The sequence below is a fragment of the Pecten maximus genome, chromosome 3 (genome assembly GCF_902652985.1).
Source record: "Pecten maximus chromosome 3, xPecMax1.1, whole genome shotgun sequence".
NCBI lineage: Eukaryota > Metazoa > Mollusca > Bivalvia > Pectinida > Pectinidae > Pecten > Pecten maximus.
In genome coordinates this window covers 11,220,957-11,231,770 of record NC_047017.1, presented here as the reverse complement: position 1 = coordinate 11,231,770, position 10,814 = coordinate 11,220,957, and the positions used below count along the sequence as shown (strand labels likewise).

The 10,814-nt window shown below is 35.0% G+C and overlaps 1 protein-coding gene across 1 annotated transcript; it reads right to left on the bottom strand.

The window, feature by feature from the left end:
- On the bottom strand, positions 1-7,322 carry LOC117323199 (NPC intracellular cholesterol transporter 2 homolog a-like). The gene is made up of 4 exons (XM_033878256.1): positions 7,130-7,322; positions 6,104-6,205; positions 4,206-4,387; positions 1-3,029 (listed from the first exon to the last, which is right to left on the bottom strand). Exons 1-4 carry the CDS (start codon positions 7,227-7,229, stop codon positions 2,946-2,948), a joined length of 468 nt encoding a protein of 155 aa, XP_033734147.1. The 5' UTR covers positions 7,230-7,322; the 3' UTR covers positions 1-2,945.
- Between the last annotated feature and the right edge of the window lie 3,492 nt (positions 7,323-10,814).

Genomic DNA, 10,814 nt, shown 5'->3' with positions numbered 1-10,814 from the left:
TTTTGTTACAAAATATGGTTTATTCTCATACCAGTGTCATATACAAAAGTAACTGATTGACATTTCAATGTTTTAAAAATAGAATCCTTCAAAATCTGTGAGATTACAATAGCTTTTTGTTGGTAGGTTTAGACACATTTTCTTTAATATATAAATTTACCACTCCTAAAGAAATTTTCACCCAGCCAAATAGGCACTAGGTCAATTGCTAATAATCTTTACCTCAAAAAGGATGGACAGATTTCAAATCAAAGAATAATGTCTACATGGTCAATATCAGTGATGATGGTTTGTCAAAAACACAATAACAAAATATCCTACTTTGTACCAACTGTACACAGATCTATACATAGGAATATTGCAGTTGAGAGATCTATTAATTAGAATATAACTGGTGACAGATCTATACATTGGAATATAACTGGTGACAGATCTATACATTGGAACTTGCAAACAATAATATATTCTCAAATGAAATGCAGTCTTACAAATAACAATAAATTTGATGTGTTCTCAAAGAAAACGAAAAATGACTCACAAACAAGAAGTGGCTAGTCACAGGGTCACATAGAAAGTCTGACTGGGCACTTCTAGTTTGGTCGATTGTGATTTACCCAATCACTACTGTAACAGTACATGGTTATAAACTCATCAAACCCATGTTATTTTGGACAAAACATGTAATTGTTCTTCATAAATAACATATACATTGTACAAGTTTGATCACATCCGTCCCCAATAAGACAGTGTACTCAATTAGAAACACAAAACAAAAACAATATATTTTTATGTATACATGAAAAGCACTATTTTCAGCACAGTATTTTTTTTTAAATATTTAATTCAAACAAGTTCAAGCATATTATGCAACATGTATATGCACATTTCAAAATTTGAACACTGTAAAAAATGTATTGATTGTAATCATAAACTTTCTCTTAAATCTGAATAATTTTGTAGCGAGCAGTTTTGAGGCCTTGATTTACAATGTACAGGTATTACTTTTTATTAATCTCTAAAAGTACAGTGTGTATGTATATGTTTGTACTGGTGATGTAAATCTTATAAAGGAAAAGCATATATTCAGATCTTAGGATTCCATAACTCATATTATTTTATACAACTGTACATATTTTTTCAGATATAATAACACTTTACACAATCAATAAAGGTTTTCAACTTAAGATATCCATAAGTATGGCAAGAAACCAATTTTTTAAAAGTGTTACTTGAGAGTCACAGTTAGTAAAGTTGATGAAAGTCTTAAAACCTGTCATACATTCTTTGAGTATTAGTGTCTAAAAAAGTCCATCTTTGTTTCAGAACATCAATTATATCAAAATCATATTAACACTGATAACCATCTATACAAAATTTTAACATGGTAAATGGTCTACAAACAAAAAGTAGTCACCTTCTATAACCCGACCAATGGTCCATACAGTTCATATCTATAGACCAGAATTGGGAATTTGGGCCAATCTCAACTCCTCCAAAGTTCACTACAATTGTATTTACTTATTAGGTATAACAACAAATTCTTCAAATGGTTCAGGATATGCAGCATACAATATATATATACTGTATATCCCTATAAGTATACTTCATCCACAAATTCAAACATATATGGTCAAAAACATGCTGATGTTGAAAAATAAACAGATTTGTAAACAACAATGTTGTGATATTTAAATATTGATATTTTGGAAAACTTACAAGTGCAAGAGATAATAAAAAGTTCCCAATAATGCCATTGATATAGGTCTGTATCTAATCTTACTTGGTATTATATCGGACTAGTTGACCGATATAGTTTGTATAAACATGTCATTATGTTGTACTTTGTTTAGCTGAGTTTTTTCACATAGTGTTTTTGAATATTAACAATTATGACAAACAATGTCCATGTTTACCTTTCAAAAACATTAAATATGGAAAAACTAACAATAATTCTGATCTTAAGTAAAAACCAATATTGTGGAGATTTTTGGTGTGATAAACATTTAAATGAAAAAACAACTAAACACATTTAGGAGTTATCTCTCTCATCCATACTTCATTCACTCAACAAAGGAGATACCATTAAGGCCCTTTATCTACCACTTCAGATATTAAATGTACATCTCTCATAAAATCTTGTTACATTATGTTGTCATCTGATCATATATATATATTTCAGTTCAAATGTAAACATACATCAGGTCATTTTGGAGCCTTGTTCAGCGTTCATCATGACTCATCATCTCATAGGTCCCTTTCTTTCCCAACTCCCACACACACAATGACACATATACATACATGTGTACACGTATACCCATAGGAATAAAAACAAGATAGTACCCAAAGCGAATCACCCAAACCAGATTTTCTTCTACCTAATCAAAACTTTCGGAATGGTATACACTTTGTATATATATTAGAAAATAGTTGTTTATTTTTGTAATCTTATTTAGAATGAAGTATAAAATTACATGTATCATGGGTGCCAATCACCCCAGATTACACAGAGTAACCCAGAAAATCATCAAAATTTCCCCTAAATCCTGATTTGGTACATCCGACGAATCGGGTTTAAATTTATCTCAGATTTGAGAAGTCGTCCCTCATAAGACCGCAAAAACAATTCAAAGCTTGATCCTGGCCTGATTATGTAAACGAACATAAAGCAGAGTTATTTCCCCTTTATATTTCATCATGTTAATCAGTCATTTCCCTCGAGTCACAGATCAACATGGCTCCAGACTACATCAGCATGTCAGTATGTATCAGTACTCAAAGGGGGGATTACTCTATGATCTGTACCCAGACATGATGAGGAATGAGAGAGGTTTCAGAGACTGACATGCATGAAGAATAAGAACGATTTCTGTGAAGAGTAACCCCCTTTGGATACTATCATGTTTTGAAACATGAAAATGCTGGATCAGATGACTATTTCATCAGCATTAATCTACGATTTGAGCATTCAACATTAAACAAAAGATTGATCCTTCGTTCCCCACCAGGTTCCATTCCACAAGAACCCCTATCTGAAATTAGAAAAAAAAAACAAAAGCAAATTAAGAACTGAAAGCCTGAACTGGTAATCCATTAGTTCGGCTTAACCAAAGAAAGGTGTGATTCAGTGTAGCGTATTTGATCAGTTAAATGCAGATGTGAGAGCTTCAAGACACATAATGTGAGAAATACAAAAAGCACTCAAATCCTAAATACATGTACCGTATAATATAATGGGTTTTTTTTGTTTTTTTTTAACTAATTATGGATAGAGACTTCTCCCTGAAAGTATCTATTAAATATGTTTTTCTGCTGTTTTTGTAAGCAAATAAGTGTACTGATTAACATATTACATCAAACACTAATACAAGAGGCCCAGGGGCCTAAACAGTCACCTGACTTCCAATATGTACACTGGCAGATGTATTTTGCTTTTAAACACATCTCAGCCCTGTGACCTTGAAATTAGATCAAGGTCATTCATTTGAATAAATTTGGTAGCCTTTTATTCCAGCATGCTACTGATTCAATATCATGAACCTGGGCCTCTTTGAGAAGAAGTGGAAAACGTAAATTGTTCACTGAAATTGTTTACTGACAGACTATGCACAACAAAAGGACAAAAGGCAATTACAATAGGTCACTTGAGACTTTGTCTTCTGTGACCTAAAAATTTAAGAATACAGGTGTCATAATGATAGCCTGATTTAGTTGACAGACTGGAAATGCAGACCTTAAGAAAAGATGTAAGCATGGTGCAAAATGATAATTATGCATCAAAAACACTCAAAACTTGTCATAGTAACAGAGAAATACATAAAATGAAATCTCTTCACATATTGAGAACTTGCTTGATGTGTACCTTTATATATAGGTATCTTTTAACTTGACCTTAATTATCATGTTTTTGACCAGAGAGTTCAAATGTCCTTGTATGTATTACACCACTGGCTCCAATAAAATTTGGATTTTAAGCAGATGTGTTTTTGAAGTACTTGAATGAAATTATTAATACTTTAGTGTTAACAGTACAATTTAACTTAGTTTGAAGGTATCAGTACAAATGATACAACCAGAAATACTGTCCTTGAGGCACATATACCTAGTACCGACCCTTTAGACTTTAATTTACAAAATATTGCTGATTTTGCAACATGTTTAAAGCTCCTAACAGTTCAGTTGGAATAATCTGAGCATGTTTCACATACCTTGGGATAAGCAGCTTTCACAGGTACCAGATGATGGTAAACATACTGAGTACCAGGCTTTAAAGGACAATTAATTCCACTCTTAGAATAGATGCAGGCATCCGGATTGTTCACCGGATATGGGATGGGCACACCAGCAATCAAACCATGTACCTTGGCAACAGCTTTATTTTCTTCTGTATCTGCAAAGTGTAATACAAATAAAGTAAGTCAGAGATAATCACTGGGACTGGGTACAATTCACTGTCATGACAGGAACTTGTGTATGATTCAACTTAATCACTGGGTACAATTCACCGTCATGACAGGAACTTAGTGTATGATTCAACTTAATCACTGGGTACAATTCACTGTCATGACAGGAACTTGGTATGATTCAACTTAATCACTGGGTACAATTCACTGTCCTGACAGGAACTTGGTATGATTCAACTTAATCACTGGGTACAATTCACCGTCATGACATGAACTTGGTATGATTCAACTTAATCACTGGGTACAATTCACTGTCATGACAGGAACTTAGTGCATGATTCAACTTAATCACTGGGTACAATTCACTGTCATGACAGGAACTTGGTATGATTCAACTTAATCACTGGGTACAATTCACTGTCATGACAGGAACTTGGTATGATTCAACTTAATCACTGGGTACAATTCACCGTCATGACATGAACTTGGTATGATTCAACTTAATCACTGGGTACAATTCACTGTCCTGACAGGAACTTGGTATGATTCAACTTAATCACTGGGTACAATTCACTGTCCTGACAGGAACTTGGTATGATTCAACTTAATCACTGGGAACAATTCACCGTCATGACAGGAACTTAGTGTATGATTCAACTTAATCACTGGGTACAATTCACTGTCATGACAGGAACTTGGTATGATTCAACTTAATCACTGGGTACAATTCACTGTCATGACAGGAACTTAGTGTATGATTCAACTTAATCACTGGGTACAATTCACTGTCATGACAGGAACTTGGTATGATTCAACTTATTCACTGGGTACAATTCACTGTCCTGACAGGAACTTGGTATGATTCAACTTAATCACTGGGTACAATTCACCGTCATGACATGAACTTGGTATGATTCAACTTAATCACTGGGTACAATTCACTGTCATGACAGGAACTTAGTGTATGATTCAACTTAATCACTGGGTACAATTCACTGTCATGACAGGAACTTGGTATGATTCAACTTAATCACTGGGTACAATTCACTGTCATGACAGGAACTTGGTATGATTCAACTTAATCACTGGGTACAATTCACCGTCATGACATGAACTTGGTGTGATTCAACTTAATCACTGGGTACAATTCACTGTCATGACAGGAACTTAGTTATGATTCAACTTAATCACTGGGTACAATTCACTGTCATGACAGGAACTTAGTGTATGATTCAACTTAATCACTGGGTACAATTCACTGTCATGACAGGAACTTGGTATGATTCAACTTAATCACTGGGTACAATTCACTGTCATGACAGGAACTTGGTATGATTCAACTTAATCACTGGGTACAATTCACCGTCATGACATGAACTTAGTGTATGATTGAACTTAATCACTGGGTACAATTCACTGTCATGACAGGAACTTGGTATGATTCAACTTAATCACTGGGAATGAGTACAAGTCACTGTCATGACAGTGGGTTAAAATTAATTTAATCACAGGAATTTTGTATAAATTAATACACTGAAATCACAGAGACTTGGTAGAGTTCCTATACCTGTATTTTGTTTGCGAGTAACCAGAAAGGCAAACAGGACAAATTTTTTTAATTAATCCTTTTTTATTTATTTATTTTTTTAAATTTTACACTAAACATTGAATACTTTATGTAGACAAGAATTCATTTAACTTACTCTGAGTAAATGTAACAGAAAGTGATGCATTGCTGCCCCTCTTAAGATCACATATAGCACCATCCATATTACAGCCGGCCACTGCTACTTTGCTGATTTTTGCTGAAAGAAAGAATTATATTGATAATTGCATGGTTTATCTCAGCAAATCGATGCTCTCCATTTCACTACTTATAACTAAATAAAATTATGTTTTTGACCTATTAAATCACCTAAAAAAATACTTTTTAATATGTTCTGATTGTTAAATCACTTTTAATTATGATAATGCTCTGATTGATCAAAAATTCAATTGTCTTATTTTACCTTTATTAATGTTCATTCACTGAACACGTATCATTACTATATATGATTCACGTTTTTTTTTTTGTCATTTTCTACTCACACGGAAGCTGTGCACATACACAGAGAGGTGCAAAATATATTGAGACATACTTTTTCTAAGAAATATTTCATGCATTTTGACAAATTTATAATGAGTTTCTACGACTATTTTATTCAACAGATTTTCTTGACATTTCATACACCCTTTCTGTGCGTTTTATTTGAACATTTTACAATATGATTTTATATCCTTCCACAGGTGCCTGACTCGTTTTATAAAATAATAACATATAAGAGTACATATAAATGAGGTGCCTGACTCGTTTTATAAAATAATAACATATAAGAGTACATATAAATGACTCATTTATATGTACTCTTATATGTTATTATTTTATAAAACGAGTCAGGCACCTGTGATCCTTCAGTAGAACCACAGCCACGGGCGTTTGAAGTTCCGACTGTAAACTGAGATGTAGTACCATATAAAAAAAATAAGGGTATTTACTATAAAAAAAGGAATTCGAATGTAACGTGATATATCTCTTAAAATCAGCTAGGACAAGTACACTAATATTATCAGGGGAAGGAGCAAAGCTACATGATGTATCACTAGACCAGCTCCACCCTTAGATGCCCCGGTCATGCTGGGGTGCGTTTGTATATTGACAGTACCGCGACATTATACAAACCAAATCTTACCTGCCATTTGCATTGAACATGGTTTCCATGGCGATGCCGTTGCCTTTCCGACAAAACAATGGATGAATATACATAAGATAAGTGTTTGTAATAAAGACATTTTTGTTAATTTTCAGCTGTCAACAAGTTAGCTTCCCGCTACTATGGCAAAATCGGCCGATATCGTATGATGTAACGTAAATAGTTAACACCGTTTAAGTGTCCAACGACAAATCGTTCGTGTGATAACGTTGATATTATTCAGGTTACAACGTGACTCAAAAGCTCGTGCCCACTTAGAAAACCGTAGTTTCGGACTTTGACGCATACAAAGGCTAGGCCTATAACTTTTATAAGAGGCCGTTCATGATCAGCCGTTTTATAATCTGACTTTATTGTGTCGACTGTTATGGCGCACGTGCAAAAGTTTCTCGGCATATTGAACCAGATTAATGGTTAGCCAAGATTTAAACGGAGCAATGTAGGCCTAACGTTATATGCCATATACCTTGCCTACACTAAGCCAGAAACCGTCCGTCTGTCGTCCAGAGCTAGTTTTCGCACTCTGGACAAGCCGGTATGTTTCTACCAAAAACAGAAACTTACCCAAATATGTATGACGTAACACGTGATATGTTGCATTACATGTATACCGTCAGAGACATATATACAGATCTCTGATACCGTGTACTTTTTTCCCCCAAGTTACATTTACTTTTTGCATGACTGCATAAATAATACAGTTAAATCAGGAGACTGGTTAAATGTAAATTGTGAAACAGAAAACAGCGTAAACCGGAACGTTAACGTTCGATATAGGATTTGATTTTTGTTTACTAATTTTGTATATTTACATCTCGCGATCCCTTTGTAAAAATTAGCGTAAAAGCAGTGAAAAAAATAGGCTCAGCGGATTAATAAGCGCCGGGAATCGGTAACTGGGGTAGAGGGAATGTTTCGGTGACATAACTGTCGATAGTATTTAATTCCATTCCCTGCTGAATGTGCTAATACTCACGGACAGTATCAATACCTATATGCTAAATTTGCTATGCATGGTATGATGCGAGCATTTTTTTTTCAAATATATCTTGTATTACATGTTTGTAGAATGGGTTTCTGCATCTTAGGAAGTAATTAAAAGTTGCGCAATATAATTCAAGTAATGGTTTTATGTTAATGCCGCTTAAGCAGTAAACAATATTTATCCAGAAGCTTTTGTGATGGTACTGAGGTTACGTTTTAGGAGAGCAGTGTGGTTTCGACACTATGCATGTAAATGTGTTAAGTAGTATCGATGTATCTCATGTTTACTGGTATATGTTATATAATCATGTTTTTGGTGCCTTTACGACAATATATATAGTAGAATGCATTAATAGCTAATATCAATGTACTGGTTGGATTGCTATTTTTCTTGCATTCATGGTGAATGACAGTAATTGTGACGTCATTGCAAAAGTCCAATGCGTACGAGGACAATATCCATGTGAAACCATGCAGGACTTTACCTCTTTGAATGTTCTAAGGTGTCGATATCTATAGGATATTGCACAACTTAATTGGCAAAGAGGGGAGCTTAAACGCTGGAAAAAAAATGATAAAATAATTTTGGTTTACTAACAGGCCTGAATAAAATATGATTTTAAGATTCTAGAGTGATGTGTGACGATAAGGCATTCCAAACGGTGATTGTCCCGGGAAAGAATGAGGATTTTCCAGTGTGTGTTCTATATGATGGAAATTGATATGAATTAGAATGGGAATGAGTGACTTTTCTTTGCGGCCATTAGGTCATGCTTGATTTTGAAAAATAATGCAAGCCTTGCGTCTTTTCTTCTATTTACTAAGAGCGTCACTCCAGGATGTTTATCATATCTCCAACACTAGAGCTGTCTCTAGTCGGGCAGCTCTGCGTTGAACCATTTCAATCCTGTTTATGTCATTTTTCAAATATAGATCCCAGATAGGACAAGCATATTCTAAGGCTGGTCTTACCAATGAAAAGTACCCCGGTATGCGTGCGTTTTGACATTTTTGGAACCTATTTTGATGTTTCTTCTTGAAAAGCCCAGGGTTGAATATGGGCTTCCCAGTTGGGATTTGACTGGAGAGTTACTCTGAAGTATTTCGCCTATGTTACATGATTATGTTCCTTTCCATGTAGCTTGTGAGAGAGCTGCACTGGGTTTTGATGGATAGGATTAACATTTATCGGGATGACATGACATATTCCAACGACGTTCCCAGAGTGCCAACATGTCTAGGTCTTTAAGTAAGCTATCTGCATCTGACTTCGAACTCACTGTCAGATACAAGAAGGCATCGTCAGCAAAAAGCTAAACAGTAGAGTTGATGTTTTTTGGAGATGCCGTTTATATAGAGAAGGAAAAGACATGGGCCGATGACAGAGCCTTGAGGCACCCATGATGTTACTTTGACGGGTTCAGATTTTTTGGCCACTTGACAAGCACATATGTTCACTGCCTGATAGTAAACTTTCTATTCAGATGTTGAATTTATCATTTACTACATAGTATCTAGGTTTGTGACAGAGTAGAGAATGATTCATTCTATCAAACGCCTTAGAGAAGTCCATGATGAGGACATCGCTCTGCTTTCCATCATCTACAGTCTGTGATACATCTTCCAAGAAATCTTAAAGATGACACTTGCATGATCTTAATTTGCGGAAATCGTAATGGAGTCGATACAGGATACTATGGTTGTCATCATGGTACATAATGTTGGACACTAGGTGACACATGCTAACCTCCTATACATGTATCACAGGGGCTTGAGAACTTTTTACAGACTACTGTATTTGGACCTCCCCTAGTGTGTGTATATATATAGCACATTCAGACGTGGTGTTCATTATATAGATACCCCCCCCCCCCCCCCCCCCCCCCCCCCAAAGAAAAAAAAAACGTTTGCAAATATGCTATACATTCCGAGGCAAGTCACCGACACGTATCTGATCCGTCGCGCTGGGCATAATCTCCCCACTTCTCTCGCAATTATAAAACAATCTTTTGTTTTGGCATATCCTGGTTCGGGCTCCACACTACATCATAGAAAGAAAGTCATATTTATAATTTTAGAATCGTTATTGACATTTTTTTTTTATATATATGATGTACATGGGTGGGGGTTGGGAGGATCCAAACTTACCACGTAACATCCCGGTACAGCAACCCGTAGTCAGTTTGACACGTATATACACGTGATTTAAAATCTTAATCTGAAATATTAGACTTGATTGATTTCAGTTTTGGGGCGAAATATTGTGATACGAAGTTATTCAGTTTTTCAGGTTTATTCTTTCAAACGATCTTTAAAATATATTTGTATCTTTTTCATTAACATGCATAATTTTATCAGGTATTTTGTCCTGTCAGATGATGTTATGTTGAATGACTGTGATCTGCAAGTTGAATTTAACTTTTGTGGTCCATCTAAATATATTTTTTGAACAATCAAAAATTAAGTTGTAACAGTTACACTATCATTTTATGTATCGAGAGAAACTTTAGGGATCTATCCCCTATGATGGGAACAACAAATGTTTTATTCTTGTGGGAAAATAAGTCAGCTCGGACCGCGAGAGGTCACTGGTTCGAGACCCTGGGTATTTTTCATTTCTCCTTTCTGTTACACATTGAGCATTTTTGTATATGTTCAGAGACATGTCTCTGATATGTTG

What these genes read in the sequence shown, in the direction of transcription:
- LOC117323199 (XM_033878256.1), bottom strand. Translation starts at nt 7,229, where the DNA reads ATGTCTTTATTACAAACACTTATCTTATGTATATTCATCCATTGTTTT. An exon ending in ATGTTCAATGCAAATGGCAG is followed by an intron (nt 6,206 to 7,129) that starts GTAAGATTTGGT and finishes TCTTTCTTTCAG; the next exon opens with CAAAAATCAGCAAAGTAGCA. An exon ending in TGAAAGCTGCTTATCCCAAG is followed by an intron (nt 3,030 to 4,205) that starts GTATGTGAAACA and finishes TTCTAATTTCAG; the next exon opens with ATAGGGGTTCTTGTGGAATG.